The following is a 25,059-nucleotide window of genomic DNA, read 5'->3' as shown; positions in this document are numbered from 1 at the left end:
AATATATCGGAGTAAAGTTGGACCCAGAAATGAGCCTTGTGATACGCCATAACGTGAAGACAACGCAAGAGAAATATTTAGGTGTAGGTAGGTATATTTGAAATATGGAAGTATAGGTTTGTCAATAAGAAATTATTTCCTAGGATTTAGGGATATTCCGAGATATTCGTTACTAGGTTGTCATAAATTTGGTTAGGTTGGGGGCTGTGTGGTTTCTAGTGACAAACAAAAGATACACTCCGTACACTGATAGATTGCACGTTTTTTGATAGACACAGAGACAAGTGTCTACGCGGTAAAAAGTAGAATATCGCGCAAAAAGTATGTATAACAATGAAACCAATGAAACATAACCAAAAATGTTTTTAATGTCAAGTCAAGTTAAAACATCCATTCAGTGTCAACTACGAGACAAAAAACACCAATATTTTTCAATTGTTTCATTGCCAACAAACTTAGTAATTTTTGATCACGCTGTATCATTCATACTCAAAGAATCAATAATTTCAGTAACAGTTTATAACAATCATTGAAAACACTCTTGTACTGAAACTTCATTGAGATTGACGGCTGTATTTCTGTAAACAACATCAAAGGCGTAGGATTACGACTGGCGGGAATTAATCTGCAAGGCTACACTGGTTTCCTAAGTAACGTGAAACAATTGAGATTAAGAGTTTAGTATTTTTCACTGCATTATGTTTAGGAACTAGAATTTAAAAACGTGCAAACTATCAGTGTACGGAGTATATCGTAACCTTGTCAAAAATATAAGGCAGCGAATTCTTGTAACAGTTGCAAATGTTTTGGTTTTACTTTTGAAAATTCTAGTTACATTAAAAACGTAATTTCCCTAAAAGTTCGAATCCTAGGAAGTAATTTCTTGTTGACATTACTTTAGATAGCAAAAATGATAAGACTGAAATTAAATAGGATCTGAGGAAAGGTACACAGAAAACTCTACAATAAAATACATTGCGCCAAAAATTATCGCAACACATCGAATTTCGAAAATATTTTTCTTTTATCTTGAGAAAACATATCTACACAAATGCATTTATTAACATGATATTAACGTAATATTAACATAATACATAATAAATTATAATATATCATTTTTGCTTCAATTACTTCTGCCATTTTTAAGTAATTCAAAAATACATTAGTGTTGCGACAATTTTTTGGCGCAGTATATACAGGGTGTCTCAGCTAAGACTTTCGAGCTTAATAACTCAGTTATTATCCAGCGGATTTTTGTGAAATTTAAAATGCAGATATTTTAGATGGTGAAGAATAAAATCCCATTAATGCAATCACCCAAGTCTTAAAAACGTAATTGTTACATGTCTTTTTAAAATGTTGAATCAACTAAGATTTACATAAAAATTGATCGTCAATAAAAAATGCTGTAGGGAAAAACTCGTCCTTGAAAGACGTCTGGTTTGCAAGAAAAGAGCAAAAAACCGTGTTAAACGTGGCTGCAAATACAAAAACGTAGACGCGTATGAAACAAACACGCAATTTTGCAGAATTTTGGACATCCCTTTTCGCAGAAGCGTAAGTGACATATTTGACGTTTATCTTGCTAACCTTACAAACACTTACAAAGTTAAAGACAACATTTGGACGTAATTTATTATACATACTGGATGTTTTAATTCTTTCATAAAGGACTAAAACACGATCGGGATATTTTAGCAAGGTAATTTAGTTCACGTACGCTTCCTGTGCCTTCAAATAAATTGACGACTCTCTTAACCTTACATTTTGTAAAGCCTACATTTGGATAGTGTTCCATGAGAAAACGAACTGTGTCATTGAAGTTCTTACGACACTCTCCATAGGCATTTTTTTTTCCTTCTTCAACAATATTGAAATTTCTGCCGCTGTAGTCTATTTTTAGAGTATTTTCAATAAATTTTCACAATTTGACGTTTCTAATATAGCGCGCCCAATTTTGACAGACTTTAAAGGGTGTACAAAATGTTGCTTGGCAATTAATCATCAATTGTTTCAAAAGGTAACTGCTCAAATACCTTCAAATTTTACATTAAATTTTTAACGACAAAATCTAATCTTTTCGTTGAATCAGACAAGTGATTTACTTAATTGTTTGTGTAGACCCCTATTTTTTTAATGTTTAACAATCTAATAATAGTCCAATCAATAGGGAGTTTTACCTTGCAAAAGGTACAGAAAAGTTTATACTTGGCAGGTATCTTCTATCAGGCGACCTTGGGGGGTTGCCGCTTGCCCCGCCATACTGGAGAATAGGGGTGCAAAATCACATTTTTGCGATTATATCATTATCCGTGCGAAATACCTCTACCTAAGTTATTATAGAAAATGTAGAGTATGCAATTCTCTACATTTTTTGTTCTTTATGTTTTTTTGTCAGATCAATAGTTTCGTAGTTACAGCGTGTAGAAATCTAGAATTTCTTTTATTTTTGTATTTTTTATTCTTTTCCACACCACTACAGAGGTAGAGCAATAGAGTTTATGAATTCGGGAATTCCTCTTGAGAATTTTCCTCTTGTTCCTCAGAGTCATCATCATCATCATCAAGATCATCTGGACTATAATAATCGCGCATAATTTTATTATTACTAATTGAACCTTTAGGGTCTAAAATATCTGCATTTTAAATTTAATAAAAATCCGTTGGCAAATAACCGAGATATTAGGCTCGAAAGTCTTAGCTGAGACACCCTGTATTTGTTTGATAGAGAGACAGAGGTGGCTAACAATTGAGTTGCTGATTGTCCTTTCCTAAATCCAAACAAATTCTAGGATGAATTAAAAAGATTAGATTTTTTCAGGTAAAAATAGATTTGTTATTGAAGGGTTTTTTTAAGCACTCGACTAATAACCAAAGTAATTGTCAACTGCTACGATAATAAATATGCAGCAAACACTGCATCAAATTAATAACAGTTGCAATTAATAAATAATTCTGTCATAAGTGGCGGTAAACGGCTAAACAATTTTGCATCAATTACCTTAATTAAAAATGTTTGTAAGAAAAACATTCGGCCAAATTGAATTATGTTTGCAACATGTAATAAATTAAAATTTAATTAACAAATTGCTTCCCTTTGTGGTATATAAACCTGTACACCTTCCTGATTTAATTATTAAAAAATGATTTTCGCCGCAATCGTAATAGTCCTGTTCACTAGACCAACTTTCATCGACACCAGACTCAACATCTCGTTTCTCAATTCTCCGTCGTCACTGAGAACGTGTCTATTTAAAATGTCCGACAGATATCTCAACAACGGAACGATATGGCTAACCAGCACCGAACACACCAACACCTCGCTCTTCCGAGACGAGATCTTCAAGAACTTGATCTTGTTCGGCAACTCAATTTCCATAACCACAACGGATTTCGGCAAGGACATCAAATCGAGCACTTGGCTCAGAACAAACAACTACGTCATCGAAACGTCAGACGTCACCGATTTAGAAGGAACAATTCACAATCTCAAGTACCTCCACTCGTGGAACTCGAACGCAAAATTTTTCCTCATCGCCACCAACATCTACAACGAAACCGACAAAGTCCTAGCTGGAATGGTGGAATCTTTGTGGTTTGAAGGACTCTACAATTTTCTTTTGATCACGCCTGATCGAAACGTATCGAACGTGATCAATTTCTACACTTGGTATCCTTACAGGTGCAAACGGGGTGTCGACTTTTCCAAACTTCGACTTTTGGACACTTGCTCGAACGGTCATTTCCAAAATAACTCCAACTTGTTCCCCGCCAAAATCCCAAAGAAGCTCAGATTTTGCAAGTTGCATGTCGGAGCGGTAATTTGGCCACCGTACGTGATGAGTCCATCGAAAAGGGTGGCCAACACAGATCACTACGTCCTGGATGAAGGCATAGAAGTGCGACTGATCCGAGCTATAGCTGCCCAGTTGCGCCTGAATGTCAGTTACACCGTCTCTGAAAAACCCCTCAACTGGGGAGATCTATTCGACAATGGTACCGCAACAGGACTGATGGCCCTCCTGAGAGGAAAAAAAATTGACATTGCCATAGCTTCGTTGAGACCCAGCACGCAAAAAGTCCAGTATTTTGAAGTCAGCGATTCTTATTTTTTCGAATCGTTCAGTTGGTGCGTACCCCACGCGACTACTCAACCCTCCTGGCGAAAAGTCCTAGACGCCATCAGTTATCAAATCTGGATAGTCTTTTGCTTGTCTTTTTTGGCCGAAAGCGTAGTGGTGTGGTTGCTCAGCAAGAAAACACAAAAAGAAACATACTACAAAAACTACATCAACTGTTTGCTAAACCTTTTCTCGATGGCTCTGGGAGTATCAACGAGACACCATCCAAAAACACAAATCTTGCGCTGGATCTGTTGCTTCTGGATCTTATTTTGTTTGAATTTTGGGGTCCTCTACGAAACGCAACTGTTCAGCGTCTTAACTAAACCCGTATACGACAACCAAATAAAATCAATCGGGGAAATAATGGAGAATAATCTGCAAATGCTGTTCGTACCCAATGTATTGTCTTACATGGAGAAAAATTATTCATTAAACAGAGAACTATACAAAAATTCAGTTGACTGCACCGACATGAACGCTTGCTTGTCTCAGGTGGCCTACGATAAAGATGGCGCTGTCTGCGTGTCCACTTCTTACACAGACTACATAAAAGATTCTTACGTTACACAAGAAAACATCCCGCTCATTCACTGTTTTCACAGCGACATTGTGACCTATCCAGTCATACTATTAATGAAAAAGGGTTTTCCGCTAAAACTTCGATTTAACAAGATCATCTCTCAATTGGTCGCAGGAGGATTTATTGATTTTTGGGCTGAAGAAGTGTTCACACACAAATGGAAACTTGAAGAACTGGCAAAGTTAAACACCACTAATACTACTGAACTTTTAGGCATCGAACAACTGAAATCAGCTTTTATTTGCCTATTAATTGGATTGTTGGTCGCCACTGTTGTATTCGTTGCAGAGATAATCTACTACGTCTTCAAGTTGATAAAAGGAAAACACATATTTATTGTATAAATAAACATTTAATGTAATGTCCGTGAAATTAAACGGTACAATAAAACCGAAGAAATATTGACACATGAACTTTTTCCTAATTTCAAGCTTCGTTTATCAAAAAATAAACGTTGTGTGAAATTAAATGTGCAAACTGTGATGTTTTAAAGCAGCACTGCGAAATTTGTGTCCCTTAAATGACACGCGGCGATACGCCACTGGTGTTTAACGTCCCGTCACGGTCACGTTGACAACAAAATGACGTTTGACAGCAAACATGACGCAAACATAACCTTTGTATCCTCACCTTCTAAATTCATTATTTAACACGAGTTTTCAATGAAAAATGTTTTACAACAACCCTGCAAATAGGCGAATACAATCGTTAATTCGAATTTTAAAGAATGTCAATCCCGTAATCGGCAACAATGTTAGAGCTTACACATCATCAGACAGTGTGTCCATTGGAGAAGTTACAAAAGTGGTGACCAAAGTGAAACGACCAGAATATGTCCCTAGAAACTACTGTAATTAATTGTGGTTAAATTCCCAGCTGTAAACATAACATGTAAGATTTTTTTCAGATAGAGAAGACCTCGGTCAAAGCACACTACACCATCTCAGGTGGATGATGCAGAAGGATCTTTTGGGACAAGACATATTCTTATTGGGACCTCCTGGACCCCAAAAAAGAAATCTGGCAATGCAGTATCTTGAACTGACAAATAGGGAACATGAATATGTGGCCTTGAGTAGGGACACAACTGAGTCTGACTTGAAACAGAGAAGGGAGATTGTGAGGGGAACTGCAAAGTACTTTGACCAGGTCAGTTCACACCACTTTACTATACATTTAAATTAATATGAATGTGTGCAGAGTGCAGTCAGGGCTGCAACTGAAGGCAGAATCTTGATACTTGAAGGGGTTGAAAAAGCTGAAAGAAATGTCCTACCAGTATTAAATAACCTACTAGAGAACAGAGAAATGCATTTAGAGGATGGCAGACTCCTCATACCTGCTTCCAGATATGATAAATTATTAGAGGTAAGTTGTAAAATGTCTCAAATTTGACTTAAGTAAGTAATTTCAATTTAATTCACAGCAATATGGGAAAGAGGAATTGGATAAGTGGAAACTGATGCGAGTTGATGAAAATTTCAGAGTTATAGCTTTAGGCCTGCCAGTACCCAAGTAACAAGTTCTTGTATTTTTTCAATATTTTTTTCTAATGAGTGTTGTTAACAGATATAGGGGAAATCCGCTAGATCCCCCGCTGAGATCACGCTTCCAAGCGAGGGACGTGTGTTCTAAAAGTTACCAAGTAAGTTTGATTTTATAAAATATTCAGCAAAAAATTTACGCAAAGTAGGCAACCAGCAATACAGACGAACGTTATTTTTGGGAGCAATTAATTACTTTTTTTCTTGCAAATACAATATGACTACAAGATTTTCACATAAAAAAAAACAGTGTGAAATGTGTGAAATTATGTGACAAGAATCGCATGTTCATCTCAGTCCTTTAAATCCTTCAAAATTCACTACACACTAAAAGTGACTAGAATTCGTTACATCTGTAATTTATGATTACATTTCCATAAAAACGCTACGGCACCCCCTTTTAAAACAACAATCAATTAGACAACTTCTGGAATTTGAGAGGTTGCATGTGTCGCGCCATTAAATATGATAACGTCGCCAAACTGGGTCATATGTAACGCTTTGTACGATTTTAAATTACGAAACTGTAAAAGTGTCATAAAACCTCGCTTAAAAAAACTACAACCACTGGAGAAAATCGAAACGAAGTGCGTGTTTTGTGCCGCTAATTAAATTCTTGACGACGATCCATAGAACGAAGAATGCGCCAACCCTTTCCCTGCCGTGTATTGCATATATTTAATTAATTTACGACCACGAGAACGGGTGCATCTTTAACCCGACAGGTACGAAGCAACATTTTTCCGTACCGCATTCCTCGTCAATACAGGGTGTCAAGTAAATGCACTTCAATTTTGGAAAGGGTGACGATCACGCTGTTTAACATTCCATTCCTTCTTGAGTCCTGTGAGAAGTTCTAAAAATACAATGGAAGCGGAAGCAAATAATAAAGGGTGGATGTATTGGTTAGCGATGGAAAATTATCAACAATTATTTCGTAAAATTAGAAACAGTCTGAGTAGGTCAGAACAAGACAGCACAATTTTTTTATCAAAATGCCAATGACTAGGAAATGAGCGTGATTCAGAAGGTTCGTAGCAACAACATTCAGCAGAAGAATTAAAACTAACAATCTTTAAAACTTCGAGCTAGACAAATTCCGCATGTTTGGTGAAAAGATTAAAAAAATTAATCCATCTAATCCAGTTTCCATAAAAGAGGACATTTCATCGTTCCTAAGAGCATGTCTTTGAAAGCAGAAACGGGTGGGTGTAGGAAAATATCTGGCAGTTATGAAGAACGGAAAATTTGTTGAATATAAAAAAATAAAAATCAAAAAATATAACTGAAGGTGGATAATTTTCCAATTTTATGGAAATTCAACAGAAAAGAATTAAATTGAAGAAACAATGATCGAACGATTAAATTCAATAGAAAAATGAAGCGCAAGGATACGAAATAAACGAAAGAACAAATTATGGACAGGACAGGGTTTTGTGAAATCTCTAAAACCGTTGTCTAGTTAATAAAAGGAACAACTAGATATAACAATTTAATTAACAAACAACAGCTGTGTACAAAATTGATGTGAACCACTGGTGTGGTGTCTCGGAAAAGAATGAATGAATGATAGAAACCAACCCTTACACGACCCAAAGTCCAGGTAATTGATGATGATTCCTAGGTAGAAAAGGCACTAAAACTGACGAAGACATTGCAAGTGATGTATATTGAGGTTCAAGATTTCACAAAATTTTTGAGCAGTGCAGCAGTTAGGTTATCCCAAAACTGGCGGCAGCGGAGTTCCTCCCGGCGGTCAGTAAATCTCAGGTCTTGTAGCAGGTAGTGAACGGTAAGGGATTAGTGCTGGTGATAAGAATGATGGGGTAATTAGGAATTACATTGCCTTTCCTAAAATATTAAATTAAAGATTTCTTTATAAGAAGACATACTTCTTGCGACCAATGATTAAAACCATCTATCTATTTTTTGGTGGGGTGCAGGGATAAATCTCACTTATAAATAGGCCCATTTCAAAGTAACATTTTTAGTTTAATTATTTCTTTAAAAGCGTCAGCATGGGAACTAAGTGAAAAGGTGCGAAATTGTCAAGCCAGAAAGTTATGTAATAAGTGATAACCGTATACGTTGAAAATGTCTTAAAAAAAACTCACTGTATACTCATATCATGTATATAAATAGAGTATAATTTGTAAATGTCGTATGTCATTTTAATTTACCCTTGTAAGTAAAATTGTTTCTTCCTCTCATCAGTGTATTCATTGCCAATTTCAAGCAAAATACTCGCCATAATAATCTAGTGCCCCTACCACCCGTCGACTACCTATCGCAGTAATCCCCGATAACCTCGGGAGGAACTCGTCCGTTAAAAAGGGTTATGCAGGTAATGAAGTGACCACCGGGAGGAACTCGGATACGCCCCCAAAACTTCAATAGTGATCTTCTAAATAAGAAACAAAAGTGTCTTTGTCTTGTGTTCAATTGCATTGAGTGATAGCAACTTTGAATAAATTATTCTTTAATGAACAGTGTAATCTCTAAGGGCCAGTTTATAGAAAGAGAATTAAATGCGCGATTAACCCATGAATCCGAAAGTTCGATTGGTTCAATCTGATCACGTGTTCAGTTAATCTCGCATTTGATTAACGTAATTTCGCTTCTGTAAACTAGCCCTATGAGTCGTAAATGCAATATTATAAAAATTATACGGTTCTCACGAACCATATCCATTGTTTTTAGTTTGTTAAGTTGGCATTAACCCTTTTGAAATTTGAATTTAATGCATTTTACATAAAGAAAAAATTAAAAACTTACCAAATTCTCCTTCTTAATAACTTGTTCTGTTTCTTTAACCGGGAAACTGAGATTCACTAAATAATAATTTTCAGATCTTTTCGCAAGTTAAGAAACTAACACCCGAAATGCATTTTTATGTGAAATTATCACTCGATTTTGATTAAATCTACCTAAACACTGTCCACATTGTTCTTGACTCTGTTCAGACCGAACCAAAAACACCCAAAACGCACTTTTTATAACAGAATTTTCTTTCAAAACTCACAAAACTGTAGTCGCCATTTTTTAAAACGCCAGTTTCAAAAAACATGATGACGTCAACACCAACTCGATTTCTTTGTTGGGCGCACAAAAAATCATGAAATAATAATTGCAAGAAATTGGTAGATAATAAAATGAGGAGAAGGAACACGGAAAATGATAAATCATGATTAAAGGAACGAAAAATTGTTAAACAAATTTAAAATAAAATGATAAATTATGATTAATGGAACGATAAATTGTGAAACATATTTAAACCAAGTTCGATTTGCACCGACTGGTGCAACACCCAAAACGCACTTTTTAGAACAGAATTAGCATTCAAAAATCACAAAACAGTGACTGCTGTCGCCATTTTTTAAAACGCGTTTCAAAAAAACAAGATGACGTAAACACCAACTCGATTCCTTTGTTGCGCGCACTAAAAATAAGAAAATAATTGGAATAAATTGGTAGATACGAAAATGGCGACGAGGAAAATGATAAATCATGATTAAAGGGACGATTAACCTGTGAAACAAATTTGAACCAAGTTCGATTTCCACTGATTGATGTCTCATTCATTGCGCACCACGTGACACCTACCAACTGTGATGCAAAAGCAAAATGCAAAATTGAATGTGACAGAATACAAAAGTCCCGTAGCTAATACAATGAGGTTGCAAAACTAATAATAAAGAATACTTATTGGTTTTGATAGTTTATTCTTTGTCCGTAGTGTACTCATTGCCATTATACAGCACACATATTATTTTAATGCAAATTACTCGAAAACTGTAAGTACAGTATCAGTAAAACTTCATTAATAGTTGTGCCTACAACGGACCCGCATTTTTGTGTTCAGTGGCGTAGGTACCATTTATTGCATTTATCTTTAAAAGTTTTTTTTTTTTCATTTTATTAATTTTTGTATAGGAAACACAGTTTTCACCATTGGCTAGATTAATCTTTAAATGTCTTTTTTATTATAATAGGGTTTTTGAAGGTTAAAGTATAGTATATACTTAATAAAAAAAAAATCAAATTTCTTATTTCTAATCCAGCAGTGGCGTCAAATTTCTGAATTTTCGGTAAAAATTAATTCGGTAAACCTTTGGAACTGGATTTTAATCAGAAGGAACTAAATGAAAATATCATTCCATTCCAATTTCAAAGCTATTTTCATTTTAATCGCCGTAATACTCGCAATACATATTTATTATTTGACATTACTTGGTGACAAGTGACAAAAAAATTTAACAATAACCTAAAAACTGATGTTAAAATGTATCACTGTGGTGTAAATTTCTCCTACACCCTGTATACAAATGCCACCCCATCACCGTGTCCTCTCCAGCCCTTCTTCGCCGGCGAGCACTGCGCAAATTCGTGTGCCATGCGGTTCCACATCTCAAGTGTGGTTTCTCAGTTTCTCTGTTTATTTCCGGGTGAAATGTCGTAGAGGACGGTCGTACCTGTCCCCACGACTTCGATCACCACTCGCGTGTCGCGAAAATGGTCGGGACGCGGTGGGAGTCCAGCAACCGACCCCTCTTCGTCCGCACGGTGTGGAAAGACGGCCACCACCACGTGGTCCTGCGAAAGGACGAGCAGGTAACTCAGACGGCACGTTCAGCCCGCAGGAGCGTCTCCTCGGGAACGAGCCGCAGCAGGAAAACCCTGCCGCCTTCGTCGGACAGCTCGGTCAACTTCAAGGTGCCCTCGGTGAAGCTTCTCCTGGCGGGGCTGCGCAACTTCAACGACACCAGAGCCAAGCGATGCAAGACAGAATCCAGGGATTTCCTCAAGACGGCCATCACCGTCGACATCATACCCAGCGATTCGGTCCGACTCAACGACATCAACAAGCAAGTGTCTTTCAAAAACGAGACGGCGTTCAAGTTGGCGGCGAGGTCGAACAGTATCGAAGTGAATCGGTGTTGCCGCGAGAGTGATGGGGCGGCGTCGCCGCCTCCGTTTTCCTACGACAATTACTGTTTAGATCAGTTCAACAACAGTCTCAGCGAGAGAGTCATGATTTGGCTGGATTTGGCCACACAAAATCGCAAACACTTCGACAATGTGGACCTGAAGAAGCGCATCGTCACAGCTCACGCTTGTCCCATTTCGCAACGAGAGAAGGCAGAGGTTAGAAACCTGAAGACAAAGAGAAGCGTGATGGAGAGGCATCAATCGTGCGAACAACCCAAGACTAAAGAACTTGTGTTCGATGATAAAGAGCAAGAGGCTCCTCTGGTGACCTCACAAATGGAGTGCGACCCACCGGAGCAGGTCAACGAAGAGAGAACAGTGAAAATGCGAAGCAACACCGCGAAAAGACAATTACACATTTTCTTGCCCAATTTGCCGAAAAAGTCCAGTGAGAGCGGTAGTTTCTTAAGTAGTAAAGCTAGTTCGTTGTTTCAAGCGAATAAATTGTGATTACATCGATCAATAAATTATCATACAATAACCAACTGTGTGCAAATTTTCAAGGGTAATTGTTATTGCGACTATTAATCATGCCATATGGATATGAGGTCTGTTGTTTGCGGTAGAGAGTATGTTTGTTGTTTACGTTTTCGAAGTGTAGTAAACAGGCAAAAACAGCTAGACACGCTAAGGGGTTGGCGACGTGACACAGGTTTTGGGGATGATATTGACATTATTGGGGCATGTTTGGCACACTGTCCTACATTTACAGGTCTAACAAGACTGTTCATCAATTGATTAACACTCGCTTGGCTTTTCAATATCATTTTATTTATTATCACCCTTTTTTCAAATTTAATAAGCGATTATAACATAAAAAATCCAACAGATTCTCCTTTTTTTATTGTACCTCGGCCTCATAATCATAATCCCACGTAGTTGATGTGTAATAATTAAAGAAAACTCATTGATAATAATTGATTGTTATAATAAAAACTGTTTTGAAATTATATCGTGACATTTCCATATGTTGCAAAACTTCTTGTTTACCTCAGGATTTTTAGTTCTTCTTTATTTCTTCATCTTCGTTTTTTTCAGTACTCTGAGTTGTTGTAGACATGAGAATCCTGTAATTTTTTCATTTGCTAGAATACTCTAAACATAAATTTTGTAATTTCTTAACATTGTTCATTTTCCAAATAATACATATAATAAATTAATTTATAGTTATTTATGCAACGAGTTTCTGTGTAAATTGGGCTTTTCTAATTGCCCGAGGGACAAGATTAAAACACGAGCGTAGCGAGGGTTTTAAGGCCCTGACGTCCCTGAAGCTTCCAAATCTTTTAAAAATGGTTTTGCTTTTGCTTTTGACGGTTTTGACAAATTTTTCAAGACCTGTCAGAAATGTAACGTTGAATGTGTTGTCTAGGGCAACGGTTCGTTATCTGCTCATTTTGGTTTAGGGCAGTTAAGAGGCAGTTTACAAAGGAGAAAAATGAGAATTTATGACAGTTGAAAACAATAAAGTACTTTAATGAAATATATACACTTTCACCGTTTTCAAACGACCAAAATATACTCCGAAAGAGACACTTGACGTTTTAGAATATTTATCAGAGTTTTGTGTACTTTAGACATGTTTAAATGTTTCGTTTTCGCTTTTGATGGAATTAGTAATTGCTACATAGAAGAGCTTTAGCAAGAGCAATATACATATATTTTTTCTTTTTTTCTACTTAACTGGAGAACCACCAATTTACTGATAAACATTACTTCGTCGTTTAACTTTTCATTGTGCTAAATGCCTTTTACATTTATGCATCGGCCTCATTTTTTAATTGTATGGACAAAGTGACAAGGACGATAAGTCTTATCTTTCACTTTTTGAATTTGCTGAATAGTTTTATTACATTTTTCGTTGTTTTGGATCTTCAGCTTCTTGGACTTAACTCTTTACTCCAAAAAAAAAAAATTAATACGAACCAAGATATGTAATATAAGTTTAATCAAAAGTGGTGATTTTTTTGTGTGAGGTTGGCAGCAGTAAATTTGACTGTTGACCGTCAGCACCAGTCAATACTCATTGTCACATCCATTCAGTATTAAATTTAGATCACATGGCAAAATTTATCTAAATATCTGGTGTTCATTTAAATTTACGGTCAAAGTTGGCGTTGAAGAGTCGATTGTGAACGCACCACTCGTGTAAAAACACAAAAAATGCAAAAACTGACGTAAGATTTAAACAGCTGATGCGTTCACAATCGACTCTTCAACGCCAACTTTGACCGGAAAGTTAAAGGAACACTCGATAGATTATAACAGCCGGTGTTGAAATAAGTTTGGTTGCGTTACCAACATAAAGTTCATTCACGTTGGATTTTCCCTGTCAAATTGTTGTCATGTTGCAAACCTGCGCTTCCTTTCCTAGTAATTTTCACATTATCGTGTCAGAGCGATTTGACGCGTTCAATTTTGAATGTTAGTTTGACGTGTGAAGTCACAGATTTTTTTCATAAAATTCTGTTCCTATCCTATTACTGTGAAATTTTACCATGGCGGAAAGAAAAAAAGGATTTATTAATAGCTAAGTCCATTCAAAAATCAAAAAACTACCACCTGTTGCTTTAGGTTAGTAAAATTTAAAAAACCCTAGGTAGTTATTTTTTCTTGCAATGTTTGTAACTATAAATTAGGACATTTGATTCAAAATAAAATTCATTTGCTTGGAATTTCGTTCAAATTGTTTTATTATTGTTCAGTACGATTCAATTATTTATTAATTTTTATTATTTTTGCTTAAACATGCCCAGAAAAACAAGACACTTAATAAATACTTAACCTCAAAATTAAAATTCTCACCAAATTTTACACTAGACAACGTTGCCGATAGTAATTATCGAGGAAAATGCGACGTTGGTGGTTTTTTGATTTTTGAATGAAAACAGCTGAAAACTTAAAGTTTGTCTTGTGTGAAATAAGCAACATGAGGTAAGTAATATTATTTAAATTTTAGAACAGTGTAATTTATAATGGATTTATATGATTCCATTATTTTGAAGCAACCAATTTTGAGTTTAATTTATAGGTTAGAACGAATTGAAGAAGTTGTAAATAGTTGAAAAAAGTATCGGTTTTTATCATTTACTTTCTTATCTGCATTTTAAAACTGCGATTTTTTGTATCATAATTTTCAATGTTGTGGAACATTTGCTAGTGGTAAAAGCATTCAGAAGAATCCAAGAAACTAGAAAGAAACTTATGATGGAGGGAAATTTTATCGCAGAGGCAACAATCATTCGAGCTTTCAAAACGGAAAACGGACTTGATGACCAAAATGAAGCGGAGGTATTTATCACGAAAAACCACCTTGGAAAGCTGTATTTGTGGGTGGATAAGTTTGCCATGTGATTTGATTCTCTATGCTTGCTGTGTAAATAACACGGTAACGGTCCACCTCAAGGATAGTAATTTTCCATTAAAAATAGTATATTTCAAACCAAGGTAAGAAAGTGGTTTCTTGCAGACCGCAGGCAAAGATTATAAACCGAGTCGTAGACGAGGTTTGTAAGTGCCTAAGGTCTGCAAGGACACTTTCTTAACAAGGTTTGAATACAATTTTTTTCCCTACCGGCACAACTTTGTTGAAAAAAGTCAAAAAAGATGGTTATATTCGTGATTAAAACGAAAATTTTGAGAATTGAATAGTAGGCTGTGTTATTTGTTTAATTAACTTGTCATCGCATTTGAAGATTTGAGGTTTGTTCGAAAATTTGATATAAACAGGGTAAAGTAATCTACCTACCTAGCTTATCTGTTTATTTTCCAGATTATATGATTGACCTACCAACTTACTTCATTGAATTGGCTTTCATTTATCAATAACTTATTTCACTTTTGACACTTTTGACATTTGTATTTTGGTACAGTTTTACCATAAACATTTCATGATTAACTTTCTTACCTTAGCGAGAAAGTTGAATTTTCTCACCTCAAATGAGGTATCCACAGCCTACATTTCTAACCGGTAGGGAGAAAAAATTATGTCTGACCTGCCATCAATTCAGGAAGTCGATGATTTTGTAAGCAAATTAAAACTTCCCCAAAACAAGTGGCACTGGAGGAGTTAATAACTCCTTCGAGTCCGATGATGTATCAAATCCTGAAGATTTGTGATATTTTTTCAATTTTTTTTTGTACTTACGAGTATGTACACTATTATATTGAATACATTGTTTATTTTTCATTGACATCTGATTTTCTTGATAAATGTTTTTCTTTTTAACTGTTTTTTTCTTTCTTAATTCCTGGAACCCTAAAAATCTATCAATTTTCTCATGGGCCTTTAAAACGCTCGTTTTACTCGCGTTTTAAACTGGCCCACTCGTGCCAAAAAAGTCTAACTTACACAAGAACTCGTCAAATAAACTACTATTTTAACTTTTAACAAAGGTACCTGCCTTGAAAAACGGGGTAGATTTGATTAAAAAAAAATGGTGTGTGCTGAAATGCATTAACATTGTAACTTTTTAATACACCCAGGTACCTTAATAACAGTAAAATTTGGACAAAGTCCTCATGAGAGAAGCGAATTTTTGAAATATTTGCTTTTTTAAATATGTATATACCTTAAAAAACAGGGTAAAATCCATAAATTTTAAACATTTTCAAAGGTGAATTTGTTTCACCGAAATCGAATTCACCTTTGGAAAAATAGAATAGATGTCTTAAAATTTTGCCTTTTTTTAATATGGCTCTGTTTGGAAAAACTGGGTAAAAATCCTTAAAAATAGTGTTGTGTTGTGAAGGGGCCTTACTAGTAGTTTCTAAATATTCATATACCTACTGTTACGTTATAAATTACGCTCCCGAAACTAGGCAACCCTGTTAACAGTTTCAAATCCGGCGAACAGGTCGTGGGCTTCGACTCGGTTTACAATGCGATCACGAGTATCGCCGACTGAAGCTGAAAAATGGTGAGAACTGCCCGGAGTACGGGAAATGATACACAATCTTCCAACTAATCGTTTATTCAGATATCAACAGTGAAAATAATGAAATAAATGAAATGGAAAACAAACTGACTAGCCTGATGGCGTATACAAATTTAAATAACCCTAACTCCTCGGAGGGTCCTCCTCGGGGTCCCAGACGTTCAATCGAGTACCGGCGAAACAATAAAAAAATTCTTTAGCGAAGGAGGAAGGGCGACTGATCCTACGTAAACGTCGCTATTCGGCTACGCCGCCCGCATAAGCGGAGAGACCCTCAAACACCTTCCTCGCTCCAAAAAAAAAATGAAGTTAAAAATTATTTCCTTCTGTAAGGTCCGGAGAAGAACCACGCGCAAAAAATAATCGGTGAGCGTGATACACAATTCCTGGCGAGGTCGCTCACGGATTGATAAGCGTTCGTGAATATAAAAACCCGACGGCCTTGATAAGCAAAATTTTTTTTTTAATTGACGGGTATCACCCTTACTTAGGGACTCGGGTCGGGTCGCTGCGACGTCCGGGTTCCGCCAGGAGAGCTTCAGGGACGACACGGTCCAGCAGACGCCGATGTGAGATTTGATCCGCTTTGCGTTCGGTTCAGAGAACCTTCCGTGGTGAAGATCATAAATCCGCTCCTGCGATCTGACCTGGATTTCTTGGGAACTCGCTCCTCCAGTCTGCTTCGACTCCACCACGTCCACACCAGCACCTGCCGCACACTAAACTACACCCTACAACTCCCCTATTTGAACACTTGAAATATGCCACAGGCAAAAGGTCATGAAACTGCCTGTTTCGTCTCTGGTTCCCCCGATTTATAGCTTCCGCCCCCTCTATGCGGAGATTTTTCGGCGGAAGTCCGTGTACGTTTCCGTCGCGATGGGTTCTAGAAAAATCGCGAAGATTTACAAACGCGCGGCGATTTAAATCGTAACACTACCTATCTGTTAAAAGTAAATTTGGAAGCTATATTTTATTTGAGCCTTGAAAAAAAAAAAGAAAACAAGACTGTTATGGTATAATATGTAGTAGTTTATTTGACGAGTTCTTGTGTAAATTGGTCTTTTTTGGCCCATGAACTAATTTGAGGTCTTTATTCACAAATACTGAATAGCATCCGGTTTAAACTATACAGGGTGTTATTGAAAGTTGTACAGATATTTTAACCACGAGCTACTGGCTTCATGTAGAACTCGGAAAAAATATTTACAAAATTCTATGTCAAAAAATTAAATGACATTAATTTTTTGAGCTGCAATTTTTTTTAATTGCTTTTAGTCTTCTACGTTGTCAGTAGGTAAAATTTTGGCACATTTTAAAAATACACCCTGAATATCATATTTTATAAAACATAAATACTGTAAGTGCTTACAGGACAAAATAACATCACCACAAAGTTAAAAGAAGGAAGGTCTGAAGTTTGGAGAGTTCTTTTTTTATCAAACATATTTATGGTACACATTTTAAAATTTAATTGTATTTATTGATTCGTAGATTTTACTTCATCAAAACAGAAGAGCTGTGATCGATAAACGTAAATAAATCAAAGATAAACCATAAAATCAAATTAAATCAAAAAGGCAATCATTGACTAAGTGAGAACTTTCATAATAAAGATAAACACTGAAATTGATCCAGAGGACAATCAAATGGCCAATTTATTTCAGTTTATTAGTGAAAGCTTTTTAATCAAAAAAATCTCACAAGTCACTGTTAAAAAATATGTTTCAAGTTTTATTAATTGTGGACAGACAACGACAAAACTTAGATACGTAATAGTAATTTATTATACGAGTTTTATAAGACACCATTTTGTCGTATGCGTTTTTTAGAGCACGAGGAGCGCAGCGACGAGTGCTCTAAACAAACAAGTGCCACAAAATGGCTTATAAAACGAATATAATACAATATTTTTTCTATTTTGCCCCTTAAATTTAAAAAAAGTTCAAAACATAATACTAGGAAATAGTAGTTTATTTAACGAGTTTGTGTGTGAATTGGGTCTTTTTTGGCATGAGTGGGCCAGATTAAAACGCGAGTGAAACGAACGTTTTAAAGGCCCACGAGTGCCAAAAAAGGCTCACTTAGCACGTAGCAACAAGTCACTATGAGTCACTGCCAACATTAAAAATTCAAGTAAATGTTCCTGAAACGCGTATCGACAAGAGATCCTTTTCGAAACCCGTTTGAGTGTTATACTGACTGGGTTATAGGTGCAAAATAGAAAAATAGAATTTATTGTTTTCAACTGTCATAAATTCTCATTTTTCTTCTTTGTAAACTGCCTCTTAACTGCCCTAAAGCAAAATGAGCAGATAACGAACCGTTGTCGTAGACAACACATTCAACGTCACATTTCTGACAGGTCGTCAAAACTGTCAAAAGCAAATGCGAAACCATTTTTAAAAGATTTGGATGCTTTAGGGACGTCGTTTCAAACAATAAAATTTTGTATGCAACTCGTTTCTGGGTAAATAGGGCTTTTCTAATTGCCCTTGAGGCCTTAAAACCTTCACTACGCTCCTGTTTTAATTTTGTCTCTCGGGCAATTAGAAAAGCTCAATTTACACAGAAACTCGTTGCATAAATAACTATTATTTGCCACATAGGTAGTCCTGGTAATTGTAGTTAAGTCTAGCTGATACAATTTGAAACCAATTTCCTGCTTGCATTAAAATTGCAAAATGTCTACAATGCCGCCTAAGCACGAAAACTGCATGTAATAACCACAATTAACTTCTTAGTTGTCAGTTCAGTGCGTATATGACAGATAAACAGTTAAAAATCACAAATGTACACCAGTTATGTACTCTCCAATGGTCTTACTTGTTGCTAATTAATCGGTCACTTATTTTATAGAAAGAATTACGGCCGCGAGCAATAAATTTTGGTCGTCAAGGTCATTCTTTGACGCAACGGAAAGTGCTCTAATGTGAAACGGGCATAACCTCTAATAAATTCTATTTGTCTTGTCTTGTCAAGATCTTGTCAACTTTTTGGAAATCCCAACTGGGTTGCCACTTTAGCTTCTGACACATCAGTCTCTAAACTTTGTCCACTCATAGAGTGCTTGACATAAATGTTACTAAAAATATTTACTCTACGCTACAACAAATAGATCCGGCGCGAAATTTAAAAAATGGGAAGAGTAGGTTTACACGTGATGTTTTATTATTATTTTGCATGTTTGCACTTAGGAAAGACGAAAGAAAACTTCAGTATAGTAGAGTAATATATAAAGCTTGTTTGACACGATACTAAATTTTTGAGAAAATTTACTAGTAAATGAGAGAGGACCAATGAACGATCAGGATCTGACAAAGACAGACTATGATCCTGATCGTTCATTGGTCCTGTCGGGGGTCTCTCTCATTTTCTAACAAATTTACTACGAAATTTAGCATCGTGTCAAACAAGCTTTAGGTTGTATCAATACAGTGATAATGTGCCCGACGGAATTAAAAATGCAACCCACAATACATTTTCGAATTTCCGAAAAAAGCTGGAAATTAAAATATCCAGCTTTTTTCGGAAATGGCTAAACACAAATAAGAGATTATTTAATATTTAATGCATGAACAAAAATTACCTCTGTATCATTTTCGTTGTTTGTAATGTCACTTAAAGTGTTCATGATGCTAGATTCTTGACGCACGCACTCACTTCATAAATTCAAAAAAATCAACAAAAAATCGCAACGGAACAGATCAAAACAGCATAACAAACAATGAGAATCAGTGGCGCTTTTGTTTCAAGATACATATTACCAACACAATCTATGATATTTTGTTAATATTTTAATGTTGTGGTTTGGGGATTTTGTTATCTAAGGATATTTAAAAACGGCATTCTATCCGTGGACCAGCGAAATAATTTTTACTCTGTTAAAATACGATATTGGGGCTATAATTTTGAATGTTTAGAATAAAACTTTGACAATTTTTTTTTTTTATTTACGTTTTATTGATATTATCCCCTAATTAAGCAGGCAAAATTTTTAATTTGTGACAGTAGCGGGAAATTTCAAAATGACCTTGACGACCAAGATTTAATGCTTGCGACTGTACCTATGTATCCGTCGTGCGTCGTATAAGTTGTAAATAAAATGGATCCCGAAGGAGCACCCTGCGGTACGTCTGGCCCAACCTCTGCAAAACTTACCTATTTCCGCTCTCATTTAAATCGCCGTGATTGTGATTTTATCATTTGCACGAAATCGTCGTTGCCAACAGACCTACAATCAAGATCCCGCTAATGGACTCTAAATTTACCGGAAACCAATAAAACGCCGCCAACTCCAAAGCAATGACAAAGCAGTTTGGTCATTAGACACAATTAGGCAAAGTATTAATTAGGTGACGGTGAATAAAAAGCGTAATAACATTAAGGTGAGAGACACCGGAAGCTCCATTACCAAATTGAATTATCGCCCCCCGAGCCGCATCCACTTATTCTAATTTTTCCAAAAGCCCCCGCTCCCCAATTCGAATTAAGACCGCCGGTTTCGATTAAGCCCGCGATTATATCTCGCCCCAATAGACTCGGCTTTATTGAATTGCACCGAAAGCAATTCACACGAATGTCGAAACGTTCACGACAATTGCCTCCACCCATGCGATAAGTTTCTTCGATTGTCGGTGGAGACCAGCTCGCATAATATTCGCGATTGCTTTAATCCGACTTTTGTACACTTTTCCGGCGAACAAATTACATTTTCGCGTGGGAATTAGCCTAGGACCGAAGAAGTGACGCTCTGTACATGACCCCGCTTGGAAATATGGTAGTGCGTGCATCGGGGTCTTAATGCGTCTTCTTTATTTACCTGCCACGGTGATGAATTCGTTAATTTGACGTTGCTCATAAGCGCGATTCAAAAAGCGTATTTTTAGACGCAAGGACTCCATTTTAATTCGTCAATGTCACTTTCGGGTGACGAAACGCATTCATTGCTTTTTAACCGGCAGGAGTGCCATCGAGAGCTGAGGAGGCTGGCACCGGAGGCGCCTCTCGAGAAGGTGGAAAAGGTGTTGTCCTGTGCTTTCGCCATTTCGACCAACGAAAGCGCGAATCTTGGCTTCCCGGATTTTCCCAAAGACAATCTACCTCACGCTGCGAAGCTGTTGGAACAAAACCCCCAACTGTCACCCTACGAAGTCTTGGTCAAACTGTACCCCTACAAGCTCTTCCTCAAAGAGCAAACTTCACATCTGGAAGCGCTTTTGGATGGTTTTGGTGTCAGTCCCGAACAGGGACTCATCTCGAGCTTTACCAAAAAGTTGCGATCGTTTCTGGAAGCTCCACGGTCTAGCAAAATCTACATCGAGACTGAATACCAGAACAGACTCATCGAAGAGATGTTGCAGAGCGAATCCGTCGCTGATTTTTGTCTAGTGGGACCCAAAGGCTGCGGCAAGAGCATACTAGTCCAACAACTTGCCGACATCTTGGGCAAACAAACCGAAAACATTGTTTTGTACCAAGACATGACAGCTAGAGACTTGATCCAGCAACGGACCACTCTAGACAACGGAGACACCACGTGGAAGTTATCTCCACTGGTAGAGGCGGCTCTCGAAGGTAAAATAGCAGTACTAGACGGCATCAACCGCATCCACCCCAGCACTTTGTCGGTTTTGCACAGGTACAAACGCTTGATTGGTCGAAGTGGTACTGATCGCAGATGTTTCAGACTTGTCCAAGACCGCGAATTGCAACTCCACGACGGCAAAAGATTGATGAGTACCGAGCGGTACCAGTTTCTCAAAAACAACTTCAACTTGAGCGACGACCAGTTGAAAGCGAGTGGACTGTTGGCGATACATCCAGATTTCAGGATCATCGCGATTGGGGAGCCACCGTCGTTCCAGACGTCTTCTGGAAACTGGATGAGTCCAGAAGTACTCAGTCTGTTTCTGTTCCACGAAGTCAGAACGTTGAGCAAAGAGGAGGAGCTTCATATCATCACGTCAAAAGTAAGAAGAGAGCAGTTTGGGTGGGCAGTTTATGAGAGGAGTTTTTCAGTACGGAGTTGCGTCCAAAGCTTTGCACAAAATGGTGGAACTGGCTCATATTCTGCGCAACAGTAGCGACCAAACGCTTCAGAGCTTGTCGGGGCACTTGTCTACGAGGCAGTTGTTGAGGATTGCCGCCAGGATGAAGCACTATCCGGCGAGTTCCGCGTACGACGCCGTCCAGACAACCTTCATGGTTAAGTTTTTGCCCTCGCTGGCTAGGCAAGCTTTGGAGAGGACCATCCAGAGACTTGGGATTGTTCCAGAGGAAGGTTTCGACGACAGCAGTCCCATCGTGTGCGAAGTCAAGAACAACGTCCTCACCATTGGCCAATCCTCTGTTCCTGTCTACCAAACCACCCATTTGACCAAAGTCCCCAACATCTTGTTCTACGACGTGCCGCAGCACCTCCACTTGATGGAAAACATGCTGCAGGATTTCCATTTGGGCCAACAGATACTCCTCGTGGGCAACCAAGGCGTCGGCAAAAACAAGATTGTGGACAGGTTCCTCGAGCTCTTGAACAGACCTAGAGAGTACATCCAGTTGCACAGAGACACAACTGTGCAGACCCTCACCACTCAGCCTACAGTCAGGGATGGACTTTTGATCCATGAAGACTCGCCTCTGGTCAAGGCTGTCAAACATGGACATGTCTTGGTGGTGGATGAAGCGGACAAAGCTCCGACTAACGTCACGTGTATTTTGAAGACTCTGGTAGAGTCGGGGCAGATGATTTTGAGCGATGGGCGCAGAATTGTCCCGATTTTACCACCGAATTGTGACCCTGCTCACCACATCCAGATCCATCCAGATTTCAGGATTGTTGTCCTCGCCAATCGACCAGGGTTTCCGTTTTTGGGCAACGACTTCTTCGGTGCTTTGGGCGACTTGTTTAGTAGCCACGCAGTGGAGAACCCTTCCAGAGACTCCGAAATCGACCTTTTGAGACAATACGGACCAGACGTGCCTTTGAACACCATCAAAAAACTGGTGGGGGTGTTTGGAGAACTGAGGAATATGGCGGATCAGGGGTTGGTCAGCTACCCCTACTCTACAAGAGAAGTTGTGAATATTGTCAAGCACATCAACAAGTTTCCTGATGCCGATCTGGAAGATGTCATCTTCAATGTCTTCGATTTTGACAGGTACAGCCCCGAAGTGGTGGAAACTTTGGGGGAGATTCTTGAGAAACACGGATTCTCCAGTAAAAACGTTATGACAGCGGAGTACATAGCAGCGAAAAGGGCGAAAGAGAAGATCCAAGTGACAGTCAACAGATACAGCGGGTAGGAGATTGTACTTAAGTTTTTGTTTTTTTAATTGGAAGAGATCTAGATTGGATACAAAGGAGCCGAAGCATGGGAAAGAAGATCCAGACAACGCCCCCCACGTCGGGGGTAACACCTGGGCTGGGGGTACTGGAGGTCGCGATACTGCAGGTTTGGGGGGTAAAGGTGGTCCCTACAGGTTGGACAAGGGTCACGAGGTGCATCAACTGTCAGATGAAGAGAAGAACGCAGTTCCGGATCATATACAAAGAGCGGCTAGGGAAATGGGGAAGAAAGCGTTCCAGGAAAAGCTGAAGGAAATAGGAATGAGTGGATACGACGCCTCGCTCTACGATCAGTTCTACAACTCGGTGTCCAGGCAAATCCAGTCCTTGAGGATTATTTTGGGCAACTTGCAGGCCAAGAACAAGGAGAGGCACTGGACCAGGCATCAGACCGCTGGAGAACTGGACGACGTTAAACTGATCGATGGTAATTTTCAAAAGCCACCATTTTGTTTTTCTCCTATCCAATTGACATATTTTTTGTTTGTGTGTTGGCAACAGGGTTGTTGGGGGAGAAAACGATTTTCAGACGAAGAGCCGAACAAGAACCCGAGATTGGGGCCCCACAACTCAAACCAAAAGTCTTTAGAGTTGTGGTCGACGTATCAGGAAGCATGTACAGGTATTTCTTCCCAAGTGATTCAGTTTTTTTTTCACTTGTATGCAATCTTTTTGGTGCTTTTAGGTTTAACGGATATGACGGGCGACTTGACCGCGAGCTGGAAGCCGCGGTTCTGGTGATGGAAGCCTTCCAAGGCTTCGACGACAAGATCCAGTACGACATCATGGGCCACTCGGGAGAAGCGCCCTCTATATCTTTCGTGAAGCCGAAGGAGCCGCCCAAAAACAACAAAGAACGACTCGACGTCATCAGAGTAATTTAGTTTCTTTTGATTTGTCAAAAATTAGTCGAGTCTTTGCAGACTATGCACGCCCACTCTCAGTACTGTTGGTCCGGGGACCACACTCTAGAAGCCGTAGAATCCGCGGTAAACTCGCTCGCCGAAGAAGACTGCGACGAAGCCATTGTGATTGTTTTGTCAGACGCCAACTTGGAGAGATATAGCATTCCTCCGTCGAAACTGGCGGCGGCTCTTACCGCCAAATCTAACGTCAGCAGCTACGTCATTTTTATTGGTGGGCTGGGGGACCAAGCGGAGAGGTACAAACGCAAGTTTGCTGTCGTTTCTAGTGAATCATGGACTGTTTGCAGGTTGACCGCAAGACTTCCAGCCGGGCGGGCTTTCATTTGCAGCGACGTCAGTCAACTGCCGCAAATTCTTAAACAAATTTTTTCGTCATCTGTCATTAACGTATGACGTGGACTTGTAAATCAATTGTTTTCAAGTGTACAAAATTTATTTTTGTAATAAAGTCACATGCCAACTGTCATGTCAAGGTCACGTGTTATTTTGTCGACTCACGCAGTGTATGTAAAATGTTAACTTTGGCTACATTGTGATCTAACTAAGACACGAGTCAGGGAATCAACTAAATATAGTTAACAAATTAATAAACTGCTCCAGTTAGGTGTTAT

The 25,059-nt window shown here is 38.1% G+C and overlaps 3 protein-coding genes across 3 annotated transcripts in view; 2 read left to right on the top strand and 1 right to left on the bottom strand.

Moving 5' to 3' along the window:
• The window catches only part of unc-13, a 307,874-nt gene extending 298,369 nt beyond the window's left edge, over window positions 1-9,505 (bottom strand). Inside the window, exon 1 of the mRNA XM_069056452.1 lies at window positions 9,024-9,505. The gene's annotated coding sequence lies outside the window, so the exon portion shown is untranslated. The remainder of the gene's footprint in view (window positions 1-9,023) is intronic.
• Window positions 3,121-5,094, top strand: LOC138137108 (glutamate receptor ionotropic, kainate 4-like). Its single transcript, XM_069056393.1, has one exon. The coding sequence runs from the start codon at window positions 3,144-3,146 to the stop codon at window positions 5,046-5,048; it is 1,905 nt and encodes a 634-aa protein (XP_068912494.1). The 5' UTR covers window positions 3,121-3,143; the 3' UTR covers window positions 5,049-5,094.
• Window positions 5,280-25,056, top strand: c12.2 (von Willebrand factor A domain-containing protein c12.2). Its single transcript, XM_069056454.1, has 13 exons — window positions 5,280-5,554; window positions 5,612-5,853; window positions 5,905-6,072; window positions 6,131-6,219; window positions 6,274-6,349; window positions 21,139-21,815; window positions 21,864-22,146; window positions 22,196-23,475; window positions 23,525-23,949; window positions 24,024-24,144; window positions 24,208-24,397; window positions 24,446-24,684; window positions 24,736-25,056. Exons 1-13 carry the CDS (start codon window positions 5,374-5,376, stop codon window positions 24,839-24,841), a joined length of 4,077 nt encoding a protein of 1,358 aa, XP_068912555.1. The 5' UTR covers window positions 5,280-5,373; the 3' UTR covers window positions 24,842-25,056.
• The last annotated feature ends 3 nt before the right edge of the window (window positions 25,057-25,059 follow it).

This window comes from Tenebrio molitor, chromosome 8 (genome assembly GCF_963966145.1).
Source record: "Tenebrio molitor chromosome 8, icTenMoli1.1, whole genome shotgun sequence".
In the NCBI taxonomy this organism is placed as follows: domain Eukaryota; kingdom Metazoa; phylum Arthropoda; class Insecta; order Coleoptera; family Tenebrionidae; genus Tenebrio; species Tenebrio molitor.
This window is presented reverse-complemented; position numbering and strand designations above follow the sequence as displayed.

Bases quoted from the DNA above. Each gene is read 5' to 3' on its own strand.
- c12.2 (XM_069056454.1), top strand. From the start codon at position 5,374: ATGTTTTACAACAACCCTGCAAATAGGCGAATACAATCGTTAATTCGA. The intron at 23,950-24,023 runs GTAATTTTCAAA...TGTTGGCAACAG, and splicing joins CGACGTTAAACTGATCGATG to GGTTGTTGGGGGAGAAAACG. The intron at 24,398-24,445 runs GTAATTTAGTTT...GAGTCTTTGCAG, and splicing joins AACGACTCGACGTCATCAGA to ACTATGCACGCCCACTCTCA.
- LOC138137108 (XM_069056393.1), top strand. From the start codon at position 3,144: ATGATTTTCGCCGCAATCGTAATAGTCCTGTTCACTAGACCAACTTTC.